Source organism: Heptranchias perlo, chromosome 17, assembly GCF_035084215.1.
Source record: "Heptranchias perlo isolate sHepPer1 chromosome 17, sHepPer1.hap1, whole genome shotgun sequence".
NCBI classification, from domain to species: Eukaryota; Metazoa; Chordata; class Chondrichthyes; order Hexanchiformes; family Hexanchidae; genus Heptranchias; species Heptranchias perlo.
In genome coordinates this window covers 12242665-12268651 of record NC_090341.1, presented here as the reverse complement: position 1 = coordinate 12268651, position 25987 = coordinate 12242665, and the positions used below count along the sequence as shown (strand labels likewise).

General features: G+C 40.6%; 1 protein-coding gene across 1 annotated transcript in view; it reads left to right on the top strand.

Annotated features, from left to right (window-relative positions):
- Nucleotides 1-300: 300 nt before the first annotated feature.
- Nucleotides 301-25987, top strand: part of gnai2a (guanine nucleotide binding protein (G protein), alpha inhibiting activity polypeptide 2a) — a 214096-nt gene continuing 188409 nt past the window's right edge. Inside the window, exon 1 of the mRNA XM_067998498.1 lies at nucleotides 301-906. Within this exon, the coding sequence (XP_067854599.1) occupies nucleotides 789-906 (118 nt within the window). The 5' untranslated portion in view covers nucleotides 301-788. The remainder of the gene's footprint in view (nucleotides 907-25987) is intronic.

The following is a 25987-nucleotide window of genomic DNA, read 5'->3' as shown; positions in this document are numbered from 1 at the left end:
ATAATGATACATAAAAAAGACAATGAATTGCATTGCATATAATAGAAATAAATGCACAGTGACACCAACAAGTCACAGATCTGCAGCCTATTAACAAACACTCGCAAGCTCTGGTGGAAGTCAGTCAGTCAGTCAATTGGGGAGGTGTGGGGCGCACAGCACGGTGGGAGTTGGCGTTCCTGTCCGTCGGTGCGCGGCCAGCGAGAGGGGGAGAGAGGGGGAGGAGTGGACTACAACTCCCAGCACGCATAGCGGCGAGCGCGCAGGCGCAGGGGGGCCGGCCCTGCCGAGCCGAGCCGAGTCGGGTCGGGTCGGGAGTCCGAGTGCCATCCGGGTGCCTGTGTGTGTTGAGCGAGGAGCAGAGGCTCGGGCCGGAGCTCGCAGCTGTAACGGGGTGTGGCGGAGCAGCGCTACAGCACCGAGCTATTCTTCCACCCCCCACCCCCACCCCTCTCACACACAGGGCTCCTGCAAACATTACAGCCATTGCAATAAGGAGAGAGAGAAAAATAACATCTCTTGTTTGCAATCGAGTCTTTTTTTTTGTGCGAGAAGAAAACGAACAAACAAGAAGAAGAAGAAGAAACGATTCTTTTCCTCGTCTATCAAAGTTTCGGGGGAGGGGGAAGAAGCGAGAGGTCGGTGGTCCTTTTTTTGTTTGGTGGGAGCAGGTCGAAGACTGAAGGTGAAGAAGTTGGAATCTGAGATAAAAGAGAACTTTTTTTTTAAAAAAAAGAAACACCCCCCCTCCCCTCAACAAAAAGAATTCAGTCCACTTCTCACTGGCCATGGGTTGTACCATCAGCGCTGAAGACAAGGCGGCCGCAGAGCGCTCGAAAATGATTGATAAAAATCTCCGGGAGGACGGCGAGAAAGCGGCTCGAGAAGTGAAATTGTTACTTTTGGGTAAGTTTGTTGCTCGGCTCAGGCTTTATATATATATATATATAAATATATTTCTTTGGATTTGAGGGTGAGGGAGCGTTACATTTTAACCAGAGATGGAGAGTCTGGATACTCTGTAACTTTTAACAAGTCTCGGGAGTTTCTTAATGAATCGCAAAAAAAAAAATAATGAGCGTTTAAGTTTTTACCGGATCGCAATACGGGGGCAGGTCCGTCCGTGTGTTCGATCGCTCCCTGAGCAAAATACTGTTATGCTGGGAAGGAGGAGGAGGGGGGAGGGGGTGAGAAAATAACGGGAAGTTGTTCGAAGCGAGGTATTTTCAACAGCAGGCCCTCCTAGCTTTTATAGGGTTAAATACGAATAGCTTTTTATAAACTCCCTTAACCCGCAAGGACATAATTTGAAACAATGTAGATGGAGAAGTTGGGTAGGAATGTTTCTCAGGAATGCGTTTATCTATTTAAATACTCCTGAATTTGTATGTAAGCCGTTTGAAATGTATTTTAACTAGGATCGCTAATACTCTCAGGAGTTGTTGTATGTTAGGAATATTAACATTTTGATTTTCTACCCCCCCCCCCCAAATAAATTGCAGACACGAATTCAGGAAGTCATGTTTTGGGTTTATCCAGTAACAACCAACTATTCCAATTGTTTTAGAAATCTGCCTTTAAAGTAGAGCCGAGGGCGCTTTACTACTTTTAGTGTAATTTGTTATCTTCCAAATTTGGAAGCTGGATTTCCCCACTGACATAGTGATTCAATTGTGCATTTAATAGTTAATGCTAACTGTAGGGTTGGTTTGAAAACGTGCATAATGTCGTCAGGGTCTAGATGTCAATCGCTGGTACATCTTTTTTTTCTGCGAACTTCGGTTGTGGTTCTTACTGTTGACGTCGAGTTCACTGAAAAAGAGGAAGGAAGGACTGTAAGAAGAATTAAGGGGAGGCTGGGCCCCACTTTAAACCCAGACCGACAGACAATTTAACATCAGTCTGAGCCTGTATGTGTGAAGGATCAATCGGAGCGATTGCTGTGTTTACAGCAGGGAAGGAGCGAAGAGGGATTCAATGGGGATGATGTTTAGCGGCTGATTGTGATTAATGAACGTACATAGAGCTCATTCAGTCCTGCAAGCTGCTTGCATTGCCTTATGACATGCTTTAGTCTATTTAACTGCATATTCAGCAAAATTAATAATTTTATATGTTTATATATTTCCCTTAAAGCACGTTATTGCATAGCAAGAAAATCACATTGAAAAGGATCGCTTAATATGCAGTAGTTCATAGAAAAATACTTGTTTTTTAAAGGATATACAACCACAAAGTTCAGTCTTGGAAACTGTCAAGTGCGCAGGGCAGTGAAACATTTAATTAAAACAATATGTTGCATAGAATGGAATCACAGAAAATTTAGGACACAGGCCATTCGGCCCATCGTGTCTGCACCAGCCCAAAAAATCACTTTAAATGTATGCCCCCTGGTTATTGACCTCTCTGCTAAGGCATTTATATAGCGCCTGTTCGTACACATTTAAATAACATAGAAAAATGTCCCCAATTAACACAGATTCAGAAATGGAGCAAGTGTATGCGGGAGTCTCCGGAGAAAATAAGGAGGCCACCTATTCCTTGGACAATAAGCGTCTAATTGGGGTAGAGGCGCAAAGGGATCTAGGGATACAGATTCACAAATCGTAAAAAGTAGCAGTGCGGGTTAACAATGCCGTAAAAAGTGCAAACAAAGCATTGGGATTCATTTCTAGAGGAACAGAATTCAAAAGCAGAGAAGTTATGTTACTTATATAGAACCTTGGTTAGACCACACTGAGCACTGTTCTGGTCTCCATACTATAGAAAGAATAAAGAAGCACTGGAGAAAGGTGCAAAAAAGATTTACAAGGATGATACCAGAACTGTGAGGGCACAACAAACAGGCTAGGGCTTTTTTCTGCAGCAAAGACTGAAAGGTGACCCGATAGAGGTCTTCAAAATTATCAAGGAGTTCAATAGGGTAGACGTAGAGAATATGTTTCCACTTGGGAGCGTCCAAAACTAGGGGCCATAAATATAAGATAGTCACTAATAAGTTCAGTAAGAAATTCAGGAGAAACTTATTTACCCCGAGAGTGGTAGTGAGTTCCACACTCATCACATGGCAAGGTTGAAGCGAATAGCATAGACGCATTTAAGGGGAAGCTAGATAAATATGAGGGAGAAAGAAATAGAAGGATAAGGTCAGATGAAGTAAGGTAGGAGGAGGCTAGTGAGGAACATAGACCTGTTGGGCCGAATGCCTGTTTCTGTAGGATTAATTCTATGTGGATCATGGGTTTGATAGAGAGCCCCTTCTATGGAAAGTTCCTAAAGGTGATTTTGAGCAATATTTTTGTAAAATGCATTCTTAATCAGTACCATTTTTGGTGCAAAATGAATAAGCATGTTTTGAGGTAAAGTGATGGTGAAAAGGGACTTGGTGATACTCATTAAAAATTGATACGCATATGCAAACCATGTTGTGATTCTGTGCTTTAAGAACATATTATAAATCTGCCGAGTGTTGGGGTTAAACATGACTCCTGCATGATAATCCTGCAGGTTAAATGTATTTTGTGTATAAATTTTTTTTTATACAATGTATTTATTAACTGTTTAGTAAAAGGTCACTTCTATATTTAAATGACGGAATCTGTTAGTGAAGCATTAAACCATTTTGTGTACACAAATTTTTTTAATATATATAGATATAATAGATTAATTTGGTGCTCAGTTGATTTGGTCGGTCAGTCAGTCAGTGAGTGGGGTACAAATTCCATTCACAGTTCTTTGTAACATATTCCATTTGCCACATGTTAATTTAGTAAATGGGTAAACTTAATTAGCTAACGAGATGGGAAGGATGGGTTTAATGGTGCTGTGTATTCCTTTGTGGTTTGTTTCCAGCGCAGCTAGAGGCAACATGAGTGCTAATTAGTCTCTTGTGTGGTTAGGGTTTAGAATGTTTACAATTTGAATGCTCTCAAATGAATTTTCAAAGTAAAATTGGTACATTAATTAAAAATGTGATGTAATCTACACAAAATATGAAAGTTATTTAATGGAAATCACTCGCATATGGAAGAATGTGCACTTGTAAAACAGGACCCGCGTCTACAGGGAGATCTAAATCCCTAAATGTATCTATTTAAAAAAGGCCATCTGAAATAAAATTTTGGCTGTGGGGATTGGGGGAAATCTCATTTTCCAATTATGTGTAGCTCCCTTTCCCCATATGCAGCTGCAGTTTGAGACTTATGAAATAATCCAAGGATGAAAATAAACTATTGTGTCTCTCTGTGCTTAAATTATTTTGTTTCATTTTGGCACCTTTTCTCCAATGAAGTTGGATAGCTAGGTAAGGGACAGCACATTGTACACAGGAACTGAGCCATATGGGATAATTAGTTACAGCTCCATCCTCAATAGTTTGATTTATTAATACTTGAATAGTTTTTGTCTCTCCACTCATCCTTGTTCTATCCTTTGGAATGGGGAGGAAAAGATTTAGATGAAATATATTAGCCTGGAATTTTGATTATGAAATATTTAATTCTGACACCCACCGAGACATTTGGGAATGACCGTGCTTGAGTAAGGAAAGTGAACAGTGCTATATTAAGTGGCTTGGTAAATAATATAATTGAGTGGTAATTGCAGTGGTGTGAATTTCAAGATCCAAATAATTTGTCAGATAAACTTAGTTGCCTCATTTGCAGGACTTTGGGTAGTTCTTGGCTTAGAGCTAGTAGATGGACTGTTTTTCGAAGTGAGTTGCTCTGTGATCTTGCTATGGGGAGAGAGGGAGAACAGCCATTGTCCAATGGGTCCCTCTCGAGTCATGGCTCCTGCTTCACTGGTTATGGTGTGACATTGATGGTTGCTGTCGTGAAACCCATGTCCAGATTGTCAGAGGAGGAGCACATAAGGTTTTCGTAGAGAAATTTGGAAGATAGGGAGTGATTCAAAAGGAAACTGCTGTATTAAGCCCTTAAGCAACCATTTGGAAGGGGAGTGCAATCTGTTTTAAAATGAAACAGCAGATTGCATGCGCAGTGAGATTCTCTATGATCAGCAGTCACAGTATTGCTGTATATGCAGACACAGTGCAGGCCCATTATTCATATTGATTTGTGAAGTAATTTTGTATAAAGCAGGTAGGAGGAGGTAGATACTGAACTGAGAAGCTGCAAAATCAAAGTGCTTGAGCTAAGAGCAAACGTCACCAGCAGAACCTCCTTTTTTAAAGAAAATCAGACCATTAAACGAATTAGGAATTGTTTAAATAGTTTCCCCATCATTTCCTTATGTTAATGTTTGGACATATTTTTGGTTTGAACAACGAGTAATGATACTGAGATTGACAGTGTGAAAGAGTTGCATTAACAGACACAGTTGAAATGACCAGATTGCTGAAGCATACATGGACTAATGACTGTATCTGTGTTGAAATTCATTTCCCTTACACCATCAATATCATTAACGCCTCTTTGGTAGATCCTTTTGTGACCTCCAAAACTTGCTGGCTAGATAAGTATTCAAAAAATTAAGATGTTCAGTATAGTTTATAGGTTTTATTTATCACAGAGATCTTGATGGTGATGCTCATTAAAATTGTAAGTGTTGTGATGTACAATTGATTACAAAAATGTTTAAATACAATTATATCACCTGAATAGGGAGTTTGTGGGCTGGCGTGAGTGGTCTTTCGGATAGATCCTGTGAAAACAGTGCTGTTGTTTTGGCTCTGGGGGAAAAGTTCACATTGTAATCTGCTGTGTAAACTATTATGATAAATTTGTAATGCCAGACACAGCTCTTCATACTTTCACTGTTGTGTTCTATTTACTTACCCAGTAAATTGACAATTAACAATCAACCAACCATAGGAGGATTTAATTGAATTATCAAAGTCACTTGCAGGCTGGAGTTAACAGGTTACGTTTCACCTATTTGTATATTAAGACATATGCTTGCATGGCAATGTAGTTAATTGCAGGGTATTAAACATTTTAGCTAAATTGAAAACAAAAGTTGGCTTAGTTTTTAGGAACTGAGCAGCTGAGCAGGAAAGGTCTCTGGTTTGGTGCTGAGTGAAGTTAGTGGCATCTCAGCTAAGGTGGTGGTGGGGGCAAAATGATTACCTTCCGCGCCCTAGGCTGGGGGAGAAAATTGGCAAAGGTTCCTGCTCCTGATTGCAGTCCGCTAACTTGGAAAGTTTGTGTGTGTAGATGTCGGGTGTGGACAAATTTGGGCTTGTCTCTCGTGATCCCCATGGTCGAAGAACTCATCAATGCTCGTGGCCTAGTTTCAGGTGAAGCATGGTGACTAGAATGGGTATCGGGGGCAACCGACAGCCATGAAACTGTACCTGTTGGGAGAGGGGGAAAAAGCTAAAAAGATATTGGCTTTGTGTTGCTTCACAAAGTTGCAAGGTTATTTATAATGTTTTGAGATGTTCGGGTGGAGTGGAAATTAGTGGAACACAATGTAAATTGGTTATGATAAACCAGGTTTGCTTTTTAAGGCCACAGGAGAGACAGTTGAGGACTTAACAATAGAGTAGACTAGTGAACCCCAAACTCCAGCCATACTCTGTTCAGCTCAGATAAACACCTTTGTACAGTCTTCCCTTCCATTTCCACAGCTGTGGCATTGGCCCTGTGTTTCATACAGAGGCTTGCACATGGTACCATAAAAGCATTAATATGCATATTAAAGTAAATTAACATCAATGTACATATGACAGTTCTCTAAAGGGAGCTGACTACTAATGTCATTGACAAAAAGACACTCGGGCCACTGTTTCCCTCCCCCAACATAATTTTATCCATGGGAAATAGTCAACTCCAGATGAATACATAATTCATTGAAGTGTAATTTGGATCCATGGATACAATTCAAGATCACACTGCTTTCTGTTGTATAGAGTTCCTGGTTTAGGCATGGGATTATCTCAATCTGTTTTTCTTTGTAATCAATGTACGAACTATAATCTGCCCAATGCTAAAATTGAGGAAGAATTTAAGTTTCTCTCTAATGTCTCATAAAAAAATATATAATTTTGTTGAATGTGGATTGCTGAGTGAATGATTCAGTGGGCTGGGCTGTGGTGTAGATATTTATAAATTGACTGTTTTCAGCCGCAGTTCATTGAAACCCTAGCAAAATGCTCCTTGAATACTGGTGTAATACTTCTTGGCAAATTTGTGAACCATTTTTCAGGATTTGCCTGCATCTGAAAATGAGGGGAGAGTTGTGAGTTAAAGCTTCAGTACTTTTTTTTTGTCCTGTGGATTATAAACACTTCATTCACAGGAAGATTTTTTTTAAGGCATATGGGGAACAAATCTACTTAGACTGGTTTTGAATGCATATCTCTGCTGGTAACAAAATAAAAACGTATATATTGTATGTTTAATGCATGAACCCCGATTCCTGCTAATAGAATCAGGAAATAAAGATGAAGAGTGCAGATCAGTGGCGGAAATATGCAGAATGCTCTGCTGCTGAAAAGGGATTACATGAGAAAATAAACATTTATTTTTCCTCCCTTCCTCTTCTTCTCTCTCCACCCCAGTAAGCTGCTTTTCCTCTTCTGAATCTGAAAAGGAGGAGTCACATTGGAGACATAAAACTGGTTTTAAAAAAAAATCTGTTAGGAACTCGGCTGTGTAGTAATGCAGCACCATTGGAGAGTCCCTTTGACCTGTTAGATCCAATGAAGCAACCAAATCACAAAACCATCGCTCTGTGATTCCTGATTGGTTCAGTCACAGACCACATTCAACCAAAAAATCATCACATGCAATAATTCACAAAAAACATCTGTCTCTGAGCGTGCCTCTGTGTGCGTGAGCGTCTCTGCCCCTGTTCAGCTCCGTAGAATCAGTCGTAATTCAGGGTCCAGTTCAAGTCAGTCCCTCATCACACTCCAGTTGCTACTAATTGCTCTACTCCACACTTGCTCCTATATCACTTTGGCACTGTCTATGTTGCCTATTCTCCAAATACCAATAATATTTAAGACATTCTGTCCTTCAAAAAATCCAATAAACTGCAGTAAAGCTGCTTGATAGGGTCACTTTTATATGATCTGTCTCTTGTTTACTTGCAGCAGTACTCAGCCCAAATTTTAATTAAGATGCGATAGTTAAAAATAACAGCAGCGCTCATCCAAGGACATTGAATTCTTCAAAATTCATTCTCGGGATGAGGGAATCCCTGTCATTTATTGCCCATCCTTGAGAAGGTGGAGATGGGCTGCCTTGAACTGCTGCAGTCTGTGGGGTGAAGGTGTTCCCACAGTGCTGTTAGGTAGGGAGTTCCAGGATTTTGACCCAGTGACTATGAAGGAACGGCGATATATGTCCAAGTCAGGGTGGTGTGAGACTTGGAGGGGAACGTGGAATGGATGGTGTTCCCATGCACCTGCTGCCCTTGTCCTTCTAGGTGGTGGAGGTCATGTGTTTGGGAGGTGCTGGCAAAGAAGCCTTGGTGAGTTGATGCAGCGCATCCTGCAGACATGGGATGGATATTTAGGCTAGTGGATGAGGTACCGATCAAGTGGAATGCTTATTCCTGGATTGTATTGAGCTTCTTGAGTATTGCTGCTGTACCTATCCAGGAAAGTGGAGAGTGTTCCATCAAACTCCTGACTTGTGTCTTGTGGAGAGGCTTTGGAGAGTCGGGAGGTGAGCCACTGTCCACAGAATACTCAGTATCTGACCTGCTCCAGTACCCACGGCATTTATATGGTTGATCCGGTTGTGTCTCTGGTCGTTGGTGACCCCCAAGATGGTAATGGTGGGGGACTCATCAATGGTAATGTCGTTGAATGTCAAGGGGAGGTGGTTAAGCTCACATTGGAGATGGCCATTGTCTGGCACTTGTGTGGCGTGAATGTTACTTGCCACTTATCAGCCCAAGTATGCATATTGTCCATGTCTTGCTGCATGCGGGCATGGACTTTCATTATCTGAGGAATTACAAATGGAGCTGAACACTGCATTCATCAGTGAACAGTTCCAACTCTGACCATATGATGGAGGGAAGATGATTTATGAAGCAGCTGAAGATAGTTGGTGCATAGGACCCTGCCCTGAGGAGCTCCTGCAGCAATGTTCTAGGACTGAGATGATTGTCCTCCAGCAACCACAACCATCTTCCTTTTTGCCAGGTATGACTCCAGGCACTGGAATGCTTTCTGCCTGACCTCCATTGAAAGAAGTGGCATTAGAATCTGCATTGTATGGACTTTGTCTCGTGCTGCGATGTGTACGTAAGATGTCCTTGAGCAGAAGTCCATTTTAAACGAGCTCTGGACCTTAAATGGGGTCTGCTGTGAAAATGTTACTAAGATCACTTTTTATGTGTTCATTTTAGCTGATCCTTTTTCGTTCTGAGAAAAACCTCCAATTAGTACAATACTCGTCATTGAGTCAGTTTTCTGCTCCAGTGTGTTTAGAACACTGTCCTTTCACTTCTGGCACCAGCGCAAGAATCCAACTTAAGGAAGTGGAAAGAAAATGGTCCTTGCCAGCTGTAATCATCCTAAGTAAAATGAGTTCACCCACTTCCTGGTGGGCAGAAGTATCTACTACAGATAACCTGAGACTAAGTGATATCAAGTATGACCATCTTGTTCAGGGACATACAAAGGTGACTGATGTGGGAAAAGGAAATGCCATACTGATGCTGTCGAGGGATGTTATTCTGAGGTTGGACTTAAGGCATTGCTGACGGAAAGCTTGATTCTACTAACTCAGGCTACAACTGACCTGACATATGTCAAAAAGGTGCAAATAGTGAGAGTATTCCTTTCCCCAATGGTGACGTTCTTTGTAAAGAAAAGCTCAAAATTGCACTTTTATATTTAAAAAAAATTGTTCTGTGTTTTGTTCTGTTGCTTATCTTGTCTCATTGGCCTGTTCCTTCCTGTGGGCCTTGCTTGCGTCAGTACTACAGAATGCAGAGACGATATAGATTAATTTAAATGGTTTACCTGAAAGTACACTGGCTTACTCAAAATAAAGTCTCACGATTTAGTGGAGATGGGATTAAACATAGAACTGCTGCTGATAAGCATTTTAGAAAGCAGAATAGTACAAAACTCAGTGACGGATGGTGGGTCTGATCTTCACGGACTCTTTCTCTTCCTCATCTCCCCCCGCCCCTCCCCCACACACACAGACAGACACTTTGCATCATCAGAGTGTATCTGCATTGGATTCTGGATGCTTAAGACAAGACCCCTGGTCTGTGGAGAGAAGCCCTTGAATTGAGGATAACTGTCAGTCTTGTTAAAACCTAATGTTCTGGCACAAAGGGATCAGTATATATAAAATGTTCCAACACTAGTGATTGTGCCAGTAACATCTTTAAAAATGTGTGCAAACACTTCTTTTAAAAAAAAAATGATCAGAATACAACTATTTAAGATGGTGTCAAATGATACTGAGTTCTATGTGTTCAGTGGATTGTCCTCATTCTGTAGTTTATACACTTGCATATCCCAAATTATTGTAACATTCTGAAGACAGCTGACTGCCACCTTCACATCATTCCTTGCCTCTACTCCTGACAAGGCCCTTTCACTTTTGAAGTCCTTATATGTGCCTTTGTCACTTCTAGACTTCAGTGCTCAACTTGAAGGCCTCCCATCTTCCAAATGTATCAACTAGTCCACGACTCCGCTACATATATCCTGACCTGCACAAGGTCCTGTTTGCCCATCATATCTGTCCTCACTGGCCTACATTGGCGCCTTGTTCGCCACAACACATTGAATTTTGAAATTGTGCCACAGCTGTGCCCTGCCTTATCTCTGCAATCTTAAGACCTATGTTCCCCCCCACCCCAAACATTTCATTTCATAGCATCGTAGTAGGTTCAGCACAGGAGAGAAGGCCATTTGGCCTACCGTGCCTGTGCTGGCTCTTGGAAAGAGCTAGCCAATCAGTCCTATTGCCCTGCTCTTTCCCCATAGTCCTGTAAATTTTTTCCCTTCAAGTATTTATCCAATTCCTATTTGAAAGTTATTATTGAATCTGCTTCCACCACCCTTTCAGGCAGTGCATTCCAGATCATTACAACTCGCTGCATTTTAAAACAAAATGTTTCCTCATGTTATCTCTGGCTCTCTTACCTATCACCCTAAATCTGTGTCATCTAGTTACCCACCCTTCTGCCACTGGAAACAGTTTCTCCTTATTTACTCTATCAAAACTGTTCATGATTTTGAACATTTCTATCAAATCTCCCCTTAATCGACTCTGTTCTAAGGAGAATATAAGAAATGGGAGCAGGAGTAGGCCATACGGCCCCTTGAGCCTGCTCTGCCATTCAATAAGATCATGGCTGATCTTTGACCTCAACTCCACTTTCCCGCCCAACCCCCCATATCCCTTGATTTCCCCTAGAGTCCAAAAATCTATCTCAGCCTTGAATATACTCAACGACTCAGCATCCTTAGCACTCTGGGGTAGAGGAACAACCCCAGCTTCTCCAGATAACTAAAGTCCCTCATCCCTGGCACATTCGAGTAAAAATTTTTCTGCATCCTCTCTCAGGCTTTGACATCCTTCCTAAAATGTGGTGCCCAGAATTGAACACACTACTCCAGCTGAGGCCGAACCAGTGTTTTATAAAGGATTAGCATAACTTCCTTGCTTTTGTACTCTATGCCTCTATTAATAAAGCCCAGGATCCCATATGCTTTTTTAACAGCCTTCTCAGCTTGTCCTGCCACCTTCAAAGATTTCTATGTGCACCCCCAGGTCTCTGTTCCTGCACCCCCTTTAATATTGTACCATTTAGTTTAAATTGCCTCTCCTCATTCTTCCTACCAAAATGCATCACTTCACACTTCTGTGTTTAATTTCACCTGCCATGTGTCGGCCCATTTCACCAGTTTGTATGTGCACCTGAAGTCTGTTACTATCCTCCATGTTGTTTACTACATTTCTGAGTTTCGTGTCTTCTGCAAACTTTGAAATTATACCATCTGTACCCAAGTCCAGGTCATTAATAGATATCAAAAAGAACAGCGGGCCTAATACTGACCCCTGGGGAATACCACTGTATACTTCCCTCCAGTCTGAAAAACAACCATTCACCACTGCTCTGCTTTCCAACCCTTTAATCCCATGGGCTTTAATTTTGCTTACAAATCTATTATGTGGTATGTTATCAAATGCCTTATGAAAGTCCATATACACAGCAACTGCACTACCCTCATCAACCCTCTCTGTTACTTCATCAAAGAACTGACTGCAGCCATTTGTGCATCTCCCTATCCCGTTGCTCTACAATTAGTGACAGCCTTCATCTGTGTCCTACTGTATAGAATTTCCTCTCTAAATCTCTCTTCTGCCTCTCCACCTTTCCACCACCTTCTCGAGGGCAATTAAGGATGGGCAATAAATGCTGGCCTTGCCAGCCCACATCCCATGAATGAATTTTTAAAAAAATTCTTCAAAACCCACTTTTTTAATCTAGCTTTCTCTCTCCCATCTTAATCTCTCTTTGTCAGAAAGCTGTGTTTCGAGTCCTGTGGTTGCACAGGTTGGCTGAGTGGTACAAGGTTGGTGGAGTTGCTTCTCAGGATTTCCCCACGCAGCTCTCCACTGATCCTGGCAGTGCTGACTAGGTGAGAAGCTAAATGGAAGTCATGTATCTTCCCACAGGAAAGGAAGGGAATTTGATCCAGGTGATTTCCTTATGCATTGTAATCCTCTAAACAGAATCACCCTGCTCTATTTCGTACCCCATATTTTCAATTTGCTGCTGACAGCATCTTTTGAAGTTGATAATCTCTGAATATAAACAGTGCTGTAAGAGGCAGCGCACCACCCAAAATAGGTTTTAAAATGCAGAAGGCTTCTGGCAACATAAACGTGAAGTAACTTGCCAAAGAAAACATTGTGGCTTAGTGGGCATAGCAGGTTGCCTGCCACCATACAGATCAGTAAAATGGTTTTGCCTTTGATCGCTGAGTCTTTGTCAGGTATGAAAGCACTGGCACCTGTACAACAGTTGTTTGCTGACATGTAATTGTATTGAATTGGAGTTGGGTTCTCAAACTGCCTGTAATGTAAGTGGTAAGGTTTCTGTGATGAATGGCATATGTGGCATAAAATGGATTCCCCTAAGTGGGAAATAGCTCACGGCCTAGGTTTCCATAATTGCAGTGGAGTTTTTTTTTTGAACTGATCTCTTGTATGGTGATGGGGGCATACAGTTGCCATTTGGGTTTAGCGGGTTGCACGCAGTTACCACTTCACTAGGCAGCAAAGTGTGTCTCCACAACTGTTCATTTTTACAACAACTTTGCATCGCATTTCTTAATGTAATCCAGTGCCCAGTCCAGACATAGATGTCCATTTATAGCACCAACATAGACTGACAAGCTTTGGTGGGCGGAATGGCCTTTTCCAGTCCTTGACTTTTATTGGTTTCCTATGACTCTAAATTGTGCAAACGTACTTAAACGAGAGTGTCTTGTCGGGCCCTATTGAAATCTTTGGAAGCCTGGGAGAGGGGTGGAAAGAGATTGGGAAGAAAAAACAAATAGACATTTGGGTTGGGACTCAGACTGCATTTGTGCACCTGGGTCAAATGCAGTGCAGAACTGGATTATGCTGTAATTTGTGTGTTAAGTAGCAGAATGTTTTTTTAAAAAAAAATTGTTTTAGCAGTGCAAGTTCCCATAGTGTGAGCTGCTTCTTGGACTTGTTCCAAAAGGCAGATTTTCAGCTTCAGCACTTTTGCTGATGCTTTTATATTGGGAGACAGTAAACAAACATTGACTTGCTCAGCCAGGTATCTGCCCCAATAGGTGCTAATAGCTGTTATCAACACTCATTAACAGCATTTGTAGGAGTATGCATTATTTTCTTTATTGGGGTTGGCATCTGAATGCTTGATGTGGTTTTTATCAGACTCCTTGTACTTGGCAGTAACTGGCAACCTTGATCAGTAATCTGCACAACAGAATTTACCCCTTAAAATCAGGCACTGAAAATTGCAGTATGCTAAGGGCACAAACCTGCTCCTGTTTTTTTTTCTTTGCTCCTTGAAGTACTTTTTACAATTTGGGACTTAGTTTCTGTGATGAGACCCGTGTAAGCGTTATTGGATTAGAAGAAAATGTTATGCTGGTGCTCATTTAATTTGGCTTCTGGAAGACCAGTGTCCATGAACCTTCCCTCTGCTTTAACCCTACCAATCCAGCTCTCATATCCCAGTGGCAGAAATGTAGACCTAGTTTTTCAAGGGTCTACAATCTGCAATTGTGAAAAGTAGAGAACTGGCTCCCAGGATCCAGACTAAACAAGTGGCTGTGTAAAAGTGCTGTAGATTACAAGGGCATAGGGCTCTGTAGCCACCGCTACCCCAGCTGATAATCTGCAAACTCCACGTAGACCAGCGGTGGAACCCGGGACTCTCCTGATTTGTATTCCTCTTTTTTTCTATGTTCTAGGGATGTGGGCAATGCTGGGAAGGCTGCATTTAATAATACCCATCCCTAATTGCCTAGAGAAGGTGGTGGTGGGTTTTCTTAAAAGCTGCAGTCCTTGTGGTGATGGTGCTGCCACTAATCCATCAGAGGGAGATCTTTCACCAAGTCCAAAACTGCAACAGGTGGTGGCATCATGGCTTGAGTTTTGAGATTTGATTTGCTTCATTTGATTAATCAAAACTTAACCTCAGCAGTTAAAGCTTCAGACCACGTGACTCAGAAGTAACAACAACTTGCATTTATATAGCGCCTTTAACATAGTAAAACATCTCGAGGCACTTCACAGGAGCGTTATCAAACAAAATTTGACACCAAGCCATATAAGGAGATATTAGGAACAAGTGACCAAAAGCTTGATCAGAGGTAGGTTTGAAGTAGTGTCTTAAAGGAGGAGAGAGGTGGAGAGGTTTAGGGGGGGAATTCCAGAGCGTAGGATCTCGGCAGCTGAAGGCACGGCCACCAATGATGGGGCGATGAAAATCGGGGATGCGCAAGAGACCGGAATTGGAGGAGCAGAGAGATCTTGGAAGGTGTAGGGCTGGAGGAGGTTAGAGATAGGAGGGGTGAGCCATGGAGGGATTTGAATAAGTAAAAATTGTGTGTTTTGTTTTAAAAATAAAACCTTTGGTTTACTTAGAAAGTTCATGAGCACCCATTCAAAGACTGGATGGTCTGGCCAAAAACTGAGTGGCAATCCTAGTCAGAGCTCAAGCTTAACATTTTTTTTGACATGACTTAGCAACAGGAGAGAAATTAATATGTGTAATCATATGATTGCATGTGGATTGGTTTCAAGGATAAACATAGGAACAGGAGTGGGCCATTCAGCCCCTGGGGCCTGTTCCACCATTTTATTAGATCATGGCTGATCTGTACATCAACCCTATTTACCTGCCTTTACTCCATCTCCCAGGATACCCTTGCTGAACAAAGTCCTATCGATCTCAGTCTTGAAAATATCTACCCTTTTTGTCTTTTTAAGCATTTTAAATTTGAACTATGGAGAAATACACTTGTAGTCATCAGCTGGAGGCACTGCACGGCTAACTTTTTTTTGTAATCATGTAATATTGATGAGTTTGGATGCTTTAAAGATTCTCAAAGAATTTCAAAAACTGGTCAATATTTCTATCAATTATTTTAAATACATGTCTAGACTTCATGCAAGGTATAAATAAAGCACTACTTGTATTGGGATAAAATTATTTTTTATACATAGAATCAAATTGGGGCCAATATAATTATGTCAAAACAAAAGACAAGGGAGCCTGCCCCTCAGTGTTGATAATGAACCTTCTTTGAACAAAAGGTTAGCCAGCTCATAATGAGAAATAACAGCATTATAAGTGATATTGCTGCCAGCCATACCTGGGTCTGACTTTTGCATATCATTTTCAGTGTAAAGCTTTAAAAAGAAATTAATTATTGATGAAGGCATTAATGGCTTGCAACCTGTAATTGATTACTGTTCATTGCACAGCAGAAATACTGCATCTTGCAGAGGCTGAAACTGCTGCGAGGCCAGGCAGTAATTATTTGGCCTTCCTGTGTAGCTCTGACTCACTTCCTCGTTCTTTTTTTCTGAAGGCGGAGAAGTTGCCAGAAATCAAATGCTTGTTCTTGTTGCATTTCCATCAGTTTACATTTGAAGATGTGACGTGATCATTTCATTTGAGTGAGGATGTCTGCCCTTTTTTAGTAGGTGCCTGCTGGCTCATGGGTTTGAGAAGTAACAGAAGCAGTTCTTTCCTCAGACAGAATGTACTGTTAGCAGATTTTTGTTTTGCAATAGGGAAGCAGGTGACTTCCAGCAGAACTGCATTTTCAATGGACAGGGTGTGTAGGACTACAAAAACAAGAGGAAGTGTGCCAAGGCCCCATAGGTTTATTCCAGTTCCTTTAATTTGATTTTGCTGACATTGTTCTGGACTGCCCATCGTTTAATCTTTTGCCATCTTGAAAAGTTTTACTGGGGATTAGGTGCACCTTTTTATTTTGCTTTAATCCATTCGTCTGAAAGTGCCATCTTGGCCTGGGAGGTGTTGAGGATGGATTAGATTTAAGCAGCGTAATGAAAAAATAATGGGCATAGCAAACCACAGAAATGTGATTGGTAGATGAGTCACAAATTATTACTCAATAAATGAGAGGCGTCAGAATCAAGCTCTCCCAGGTAGATAATGGACCAGGTTAGATCTGGGATGCAGCTTCTTTAATTGTCTTGCCTCCCTACCTCGAGAACCCACTGCAGCACCAAGATGATTACTTCAGTTTCTCATATCAGTTATCATTTGCAGCCTTCCTGAATGAAATTGCCAATTTTTGTGTTGTCTGGACTGTATTGAAACCCAATCCTAGGCACAAAAAGCAGCACTGTCCAGTCCTTTCCGAAATCTGTTGGATGTTTTGCCTTCAGAACAGTTTTTGATGCTGATGGTCTTCAAACTGGAATTTTGATGGGCGAAGCAGAAAATCCTGAACAATGCCTGGTTGCATTTATGTCACTTAGGATTATGGAGAGATGGATTTCCTTTTGAAAAGGAAATTAAAAATGGGACATTTATATCCTGTTGAGATGGATGGAGGAAGGGGAGATGGAGTGGGAGAATGCAGCAACTTCAGTATTTGAGGAAATTGGCAGCCACTGGTATTAGTGAATTAGGGACAGAACAGGATTGAATGTGAGGGAATGTTGATGCATTCCCTGATGAGTATGCTTTTCAGTGACATTATTTCATACTGTACAACCCATAAGCATTATACAACTTCCTCCCCCCCCCCCCAAAAGACTGGCAATGCTAATACATTTTGCCACCCAACACTTCAAAATTCTGTTTTATCAAAATCTTCTTTGATGATAAAGATAATGAAAATAAAAAGGGTTGCACTGATCTATCGCCACCCCTGAAATGCAGGTTGTTCACTAATATAGGAACAGATTTTTTTCTATACTAGTGATGTTTCCTGTACAACTGCAGCTTGGTCTTAACACCCATTTTTCATAGATTTGTATCACTTAGCCTTTGCACTCTCAAGTCTGCAATCCCCCCCCCACTCCCCAGATTGACATTTGGGTGCCATGCCTGTGTTCTCATTCTAGCCCCCTCTCTCCAATCTAACATTGAGCTTCTGTACATTTTGTCTCCCTCCCCTTGATGGGGTTGCACTATTGATGTCCTCCCTTCTCTTCACCCCCTACCCCCCCCTCAACACATGTGAGGTAGAGGTGCTAGGCTTGTCCCCTTGTACCCTCCTCCTCCCAAGCCCGGTTTGATATTCATTATGTAATTGCTATGAGTTGGGAAGATAGTAGATTTCAAAAATTTTATATCGGAACAAGGAGTAGGCCTTCAGTCACTTGAGCCTGTTCTGTCATTCAATTAGATCATGGGTGATTTGTATCTTAACTCCATTTACCCACCTTGGTTCCATATCCCTTAATACCCTTGCCTAACCAAAAAAATCTATCAATCCCAGTTTTGGATTTTTCAATTGACCTACCCTCAAAAGCTTTTTGGGGGACAGAGTTCCAGATTTCAACTACCTTTTGCATGAAGAAGTGCTTCCTGACTTCACCTTTGAATGGCCCAGCTCTAATTTGAAGTTTTTGCCCCCGTGTTCTGGACTCCCCCACCAGAGGAAATAGTTTATTTCTATCTACCCTATCAAATCCTTTAATCATCTGAAACACCTTAATTAGATCACCGCTTAATTTTCTATACTCAAGGGATTACAAGCCTAGTCTATACCATCTGTACTCATAATTTAACCCTTTTAGTCCCGGTATCATTCTGGGGAATCTGCGCTGCACCCCCTACAAGGCAAATATGACTTCCTGAGGTGCGTTGCCCAGAACTGAACATGGTACTCCAGATGAGGTTTAACCAGAGCTTAATACAACTGTAGCATAACTTCAACCCTTTATATTCCAGCCCTCGAGATAAAAGCTAACATTCCATTAACCTTTGATTATTTTTTTGTACCTGTCCACTAGTTTTTGGTTATTTCTATACATGGACCTCTAAATCTAGCTTCTCACTGTTTAGAAAATACTCTGATCTTCTTTCTCGAGTCCAAAAGTGCATGACCAAACACTTCCCCACGCTGAACTCCATCTGCTATAGTTTTGCCCACTCACTTAATCTATCAACGTCCCTTTGCAGCTTTCTACTTCCATCTACACTACTGTGTTACCTAACTTAGTGTTGTCAGAAAACTTAAATACATGGTTCGCCATTCCTTCATCTAAGTCATTGATAAATATGGTGAAAATCTGAGGCCCCAGCATAGATCCCTGGGAGACACCGCTAGTCACATCCTGCGAATTTGAGTATACATATCCATTTTCCCTACTGTCGCCCACCTCCTAACCAATTCCCTATCCATGTCAATAGGTTGTCTCCAATTCTGAGCTTTCATTTTTGCTAAGTCTCTTATGTGGAACTTTATCGAATGCCTTCTGGGAATCCATATAAACAGCATCCATTGACATTCCATTATCTACTACATTACTGACCTCCAAGAAATTCGACTAGGTTAATTAGTCGTGACTTACCCTTTACAAATCCATGCTGGCTCTCTGATCAGTTCACATTTGCCCAATACTCAATCACTCTGCCCCTAATGATGGAAACATGTTCCATCGAACTGTATGGTAGTTGGAATAAAGGTCTTAAAACTTGGCATCATTGTGTGTTACATTAGTTCTGATTGCCCTGAAAATTAGAACTAATGTAACATACCACTAGTTGTACCAATTTTTAAAAAAAATTGACAGCTGTTGGGAGGTAACAAAAATGCAAATTCAGTACAAGCATAGCCGCCAGACCTACATTCAAAGTGTTTTTAGGTGCATGTGTTTTTTGTGTGCCATCCCTGATGTGCTTTAATGTGATAGTAGGTTTGTAACCATCTGGTTCTCTAGTTTGATGGTTGAAATAGTATTGAACAAGGAAAAGTCACTCGACTGATGAAACCCACTCCAACAGCAGCACTTCTTCCAACAGATGTGTAATTTATATTGTGGATTCTCTCCAATTTAATTTAGATTTCCAAGTCTAATCCAGTAGAATAGCTGATTGGAATCTGAATGTGATGTATTTTGCTGCTGTCGTATGGTCTTCAGTGTAACTTATTAGAAGAAAGAACTTGCATTTATATTGGCAGAGCTTGCAGCAATTCCTCTGCAAATTGATAGGATGTAGGCTTGCTGCATAATTTTCCACACATCCTCAGTCCTGGCCTTGGGAGGTGAATGGGAGGTGAATGAAGCTGGGGCTATTTTTCCTGCAGTATTGGCGAAGAGATAAGAATGGAGAAAATGTGGAAAAAAGGAAGTGGGTGGGGGATACAACATTTGAACAATTCAGGAGAACAATTTAGAAAAATATTGATAAGCTTTACTTCATATTTCTAAAATTCTTTCTTTGATTCAAAACATTTGCTTATACAATTTTAGTGAGAAGGTGCACAATCTGGGGTTCAGATTAGGAAGTGAGGAGTATATGATCTCATACTGTCGTGAGCTTTGCATGAGATTACAGCAACTGATACTATTTCCTGATGCGAAATTAATAGTTATAAATGCTGTTTGTGTTTTTATGGTTGTTAATTCTGAGGAAATAGATCTACTGGGATTGTTGCAGTGATTCCTTACAGGCTTACAAGTCTTCTACTCCAGATTTTGAAGAGTTGACGTTATCTTCAAAATTTGTCATTATTCTTCCAGATTACAAGATTTAATTGAACTTGGTTCATTACATTGCATTGTGACTGCACGATCTTCATTTTTAACCCCTCATGGTACTTTCATGTGTAGGAAAATAATATGACAAAGCAGTGGTAAGACCGTAGATGTGATGTTATAATGTGGAGATGCCGGTGATGGACTGGGGTTGACAATTGTAAACAATTTTACAACACCAAGTTATAGTCCAGCAATTTTATTTTAAATTCACAAGCTTTCGGAGGCTTCCCCCTTCGTCAGCTGACGTAAAAGTGAGAATTTGGATGGTTAGCAGGTTTGTAATGTTGACCCTTGTCTTCTGGAAAGTTTTTTTTTTAGATAGCATTTTGGAGGGGGATCTTTTATGGGCCACCTTGTATGCGATGGTACACAGTGAGTTTCAGTAAGTAGAATTAGTTTCCAGTGAACATAATGCTTCTGAAACAACTTAAAAACAACCAAAGATCATGTAATATAAAGTCAATCCTACATTTTAATTATGTTGTCAAACCATGTTTCCATTGTGATTCAATTACCATTCCCTATGTGATACACGAGGCATTAGAGTTCCTGCAAAACCAACTAGTTTTATCTTTTGGTGATCCTGCAACAATATCACTAATTAATCATAGAATCATACAGCACAGAAAGAGGCCATTCAGCCCATTGTGTCTGTGCTGGCTCTTTGAAAGAGTTATCCAATTAATTCCACTTCCCTGCTCTTTCCCCATAGCCCTGCAAATTTCTCTCTTTCAACCAATTCCATTTTGAAAGTTACTCTTGAATCTGCTTCCACCACCTTCTCAGGTAGTGCATTCCAGATCTTAGTTCACTGAGGGCCTGATGTGCACTGGCAGACTGATGATGCACTTTTTACTTTTGCCAACTCAAACTGTCTAAAACCATCCATTCTATTTATTTTACACAGGATGATTATAAATTATATATTTAAGGCTATAATTTGATCTAAAATTCTAAAGAACCACTATAAACTGTTCAGACTTTTCTGATTAATATCATTAAGGTGTTGATTACATTTTCTAGTGGTTGCTGTCAATGCCTCGGTCTCTATGTATTTTGGCCATCTTCTAATCCAATGTGGCTAGTTAATGTGCGTAAACAGGTATTTGCTTTTCTTAAAATTTAAGACACTGGGTATAAAAGCAGGCGAACAATTACTTCGGGGAGCTGGTCACAGCTGTTGAGCATTGTCCCAGGTCTGAGACCACATCTGGTGTGTGTTGCTGACCTTGAGCAAGTTAAGAAAGGCAGCCTCCACTGTTTGCATCTGTAAGCGTGGCATTTAATTTTGGAACAGTTGAGTGCGATCATCATTTGTAAAATGCATGATTCTGCGGTGAAAAGGCAATGTTTTAATGCTGCAGAAAAGACCAAACTCTCCAGATTTGCTGATTTAGGTAGGAAGTGCCCTGTCGTAAATGGGTGGGACTGTGTTGATCTGTTACAAGTTTTCCTAAAACGGGAAGGTTATTTGTATTTCTTGTGTTGCAGTTGATGCAAGCAAAATTAAAAAAATGTGTGCATATCATTGCATGGAATTATACTAATCATTGACATTGTGAGCTCATTTGCTGTGATGCTTTTCAAGTTTCTGGCTTGGGAGACTATAAAGTTTGTCGTGAAGGAGGTCCTCTGGCACTCAGGTGACATCGGCAGTCAACAATGTTCATAAAACAAGTCAATCTTTTTTGTTCTGAGGGTACAGTCACTTATGAAGTTGGGGTAGGGTTGAAAGCAAGATATAGTCCCTTTTGAAAATTCTTATTTAAACTACTGGAATTGTCTTGGGAGAGGAATCCTGTCGCTGCATGTGTTGCCTGCATTGACTGGTGGTAAAGGAAAATATGTCCCTGTAATTAGTGATTCTTGAAGTAAAACAACTACAAAGAGCACTTGGCTGAAGTTGAGTTGAGGTAAGGACCCTTGTACTAAAAGTGTCTTAGAGGAATAAACTGTAGTTAGGCGTGGGTAATATCATTTATAATCAGAGCATCTTTACTTTCGGGAGACAATGGATACATTGAGGCCCGATTGCCGCCAACTGCATTGGTGTTTTAGCTCTTTGTATAACAGCAACTAATAAATGAAATTGCTGTACTGCAAATCACAGCTTTTAATTTTTAAATAAGCTGTTCATTGTTACCCATGTTTTTACCCAGTGCACCCTGAGTGTCCACATCACTATAAATTAACACACAGGCATTTTGGGACTATGCAATTGAATAAATTGACCTGAGGTTTGTGTGTGTTGTATGTAATATATTAAAAATCTTGTGGATGGCATACACTTCCTGTCCACAAACCTTATGTCCTGTGTCATATTTTTGAGTCCTGCTTTTGTCAATATTTAATATTGAAGCTGCCTATCTAAACATTTATAATGGAAAAACCCCAGAAAAATGTCAATGCTTATAATATATCAACATGCCAACATTTCATCATTTAGGATTTGTTGACGAGCCAGTCGAGTCACGCAGAATGCTTTTTGCAAAACTATCATCCACCATTTCTTCCTTAACTGAAATTTCTAATGTCCAAAAAAAGTTCTAAACAAAACAAAAAAAATCCAAAAAATGTAGTTCACAATAATGAATAAATTTACTCATTGTCTCTTGTATGTTTTAATTGAGCAATTGAGAGAGTTAGAAACCACATGTATGGATTCTGAGCATGTGTAGTTTTCCTAATATGCATCAGTAGGCTTCTTGAGTTAAAGCACAGAAGTATATCCCCTCACCCTGAGAGGATTTGGGAATTTGCTTTTTCCAAAAGATCATGAAACAAACACATGGATATTTGCATAATTTCTTCAGGCAAGTTTCACATTGAAAATATTAATTGCTTTTTTTAAATTAAGAATTGCTCACAGACTTTGATGGCACCTGTGATTAACATTGTCCATGGCTTCTTTGACTCTTAGGAAACAAAATGAAAATTGTTTATGGAGAATAAATTTCTTTTCCACAGTGGAAAAGTCGAATAGCACGTCAGTTTGTTTTTCGAATGATTTCACCCCAGCTGGAAGGTAAGTTTGAATTCTTGGGTTTCCTTCTGATTGGCTGCTGTCCATGTCAATCCTGGAGGCATTTCTCTTCATTTTGGCACCAAATTCAGCTTTAAATAAAACATTATCTTCTCGGAAAGACAGCAAATCATTTTGGGAGCCCAATGGTATTTGTTTTATGTATAAAAGTATGGAAATTGTAAAGTATGAACTTTCAAACATTTTGAGGTAATTTTTGTTTATGGAAATTTATGTACTTTTAAAGACGAGAAGTTGGCAAACTCACATAGTGCACCTAGTGCTTCAAGGCAGAAACTGGTTGACGACAGGAAAAGTGATGGGGTGCCTAATGGACCAAAGGGAGCTGTGGATAGGCCAGGGGAAGAGGTTGATAGATAGGTGTGCAGTGGAGGGAGGGCACCTGATGGTCTGATGGGGGCCATGGTCAGATCATATCCCATTTGGCTGGACGTCTCTTTCCACAAGGCTGCTAGACTTAAATGCTGCTGTATCCTGGCAAAATTCTGAAAGCTGCCGGGCTTTGGCTCATCCATTGCTCCCAGATCCTGTTCCCCAGTCGTCTTAAACCTCAGGACCCTTCCTCCCCCCTCTCCCCAAAGAACTTCATCCCTACCAACCTGCTTCCAAATCCATAAAATTCACTCTTCAATAACCCTCTTCTGTACATGCCAGTACAGACCAATGAACTAGATTGCTGACTAGGAGTGCCCTGACAACTGTTCCTAACAAGGAACCAAACCAAGCTTTATAAACCTATGCTCTCCAGCTAATATTCGAATTGAACCTGCCCATAATGCTCGAGACCAGTGTGGGATGAACAGCTTCAGCCCCATGATTCCTCCCTTCCATTTTTAAAAATTTCTATTTAATATCTTCCTTTATCCTCTGTGTGTGTGTATGAAAAAATATGGATGAACGTGCATTCTACCCACTCTATGGCACAATACATCTGACCACCAGTGACTAGTCATCATGCCACTTTTTCTTTTAAAGTTTTTTTTAAATTTTGGTGATTTTGAAATGAATTGGATGATGCCACAACTTTAAAATGCACAGTGCAGTGTTTGTATAAACTTGGGAGAAAATTGCTACAATTACGGAGCTAAGGTCACTAATTCATGAGGTATTTAATATGCTGTAGACAAGCCTTTGAAGATACAATAAATAATGAGCACTGATACGTTAATGCTGTTGCCAGGAAAGAAACAGAACCTTACAAAGGACTCCATTAGCATCAATTTACAGATTTAATATTGAGTTCAATGAATGAGCATGGCTGTTTATATTGTGTGTGGGTTAACATAGAAACAAAATGTCTTGTAATAAAATTATTGCAAAATGTAATTTCTCAAACAATGTGCCTCTATTACAATGCACTGATAAATGCCCGAGTAGATTTTATGCTGTTGGAAGGAGGCACCAATAGATACATGTGCACCAAAATCGGGGAGGGTGTAGTGAGAAATCAGTAACTTGCAATTATGTAACACCTTTCACATCCAAACTGCTTTGCAGCCCATGAATTTTTTGTTGTTGCGTGCAGCAGCTGTTTAGTAGGCAGTCGTGACAGTCAATTCGTGCACAGTAAGGCCCAGTAAACAGCAAATGAGTTAAATCATCAGTAAATCTGTTCCAATTGTGATGGTTGAGGGACAAATGTTGGTCAGAATACTGGGAAAGCTCCCCGCTCTTTGAAAAACCTCCTGAGATTTTTAGATCCACCTGAACAGGCTTGGGTCTAGACTGCTCTTGATAATGCAGCACTCCTAGTACTGCTCTACTGTGTCCGCCTAAATGATGTGTTCAAGTCCAGGGTGGAGTTTGAACCCACAATTTTGACTGAGGCAAAAGTGCTACTACTGAGCCAAGCTGAAGAGGAAGAAAGAGGAGTTACTCGATGTATGATGCGTTTGAGTGACAGAAGTATGGGAAAGGGTTGCCTGTCCTATCTTCTTGGTACAATGACTTGAGCTTAAAGAAGGCAAGAAAATAATACACATATACTGATTGCTGACTAGAAGTCGTCACAAAGTTTACAATGAACTCTTATGTCTTGTCCTGAAACAGGGTCAGAGCTGATTACAGTACAGGACGAGCCAAGTGTTTAATTTGGTTGAGATTCATCTGTTCCAACGTAAAATGCACTGCAGCATTTTTAAGGCCATTAACAGCTGTGGCAGATTACTTTTTCAAAGAATAACTGCGCCAGTTATGTATTGCTGCTAAAGGTCTTAAGATTGAAGAAAAACTTCTAAATCCTTAATTTAAAAAAATGTCTTTTATTGGGCTGTCAAGAATGTACAGTTGCACTTCATGAAGGTGCGATACAGATGTATATTTTATGAAGCTTTTCTACATCTAAATGTATAACCTCACAGATCTTGAGTGCACATTCCCATACATAGTTTATGATGTCATTGGATATCCTGAATACCAGATGCCTATGGGAGGAAATGTGTTACTACATCAGGCTACTTGGGATGAATTTGAGTGTTAGGTGTGGGAATGTTACCACATCTGGAAGCAAGGTGGGTCTGGGACCTTGGCATCTTTTTTAGTCCTAGACTCTAGTTAGTTAGGGTTGGGGATGGTGGAGAGAGATCCTGAAAACTGGTGTCATGTTGGTTGGGCTTGTGCTCCTCTTGGCCAGCCCTGTACTGAGGGGTTAGTTTCTGTTTAGTGTCGACAAGAACAGACTGCCTATTTTCCCCTTCAATTCTTAAAAACAGAACAAATAATATGAAAAAAA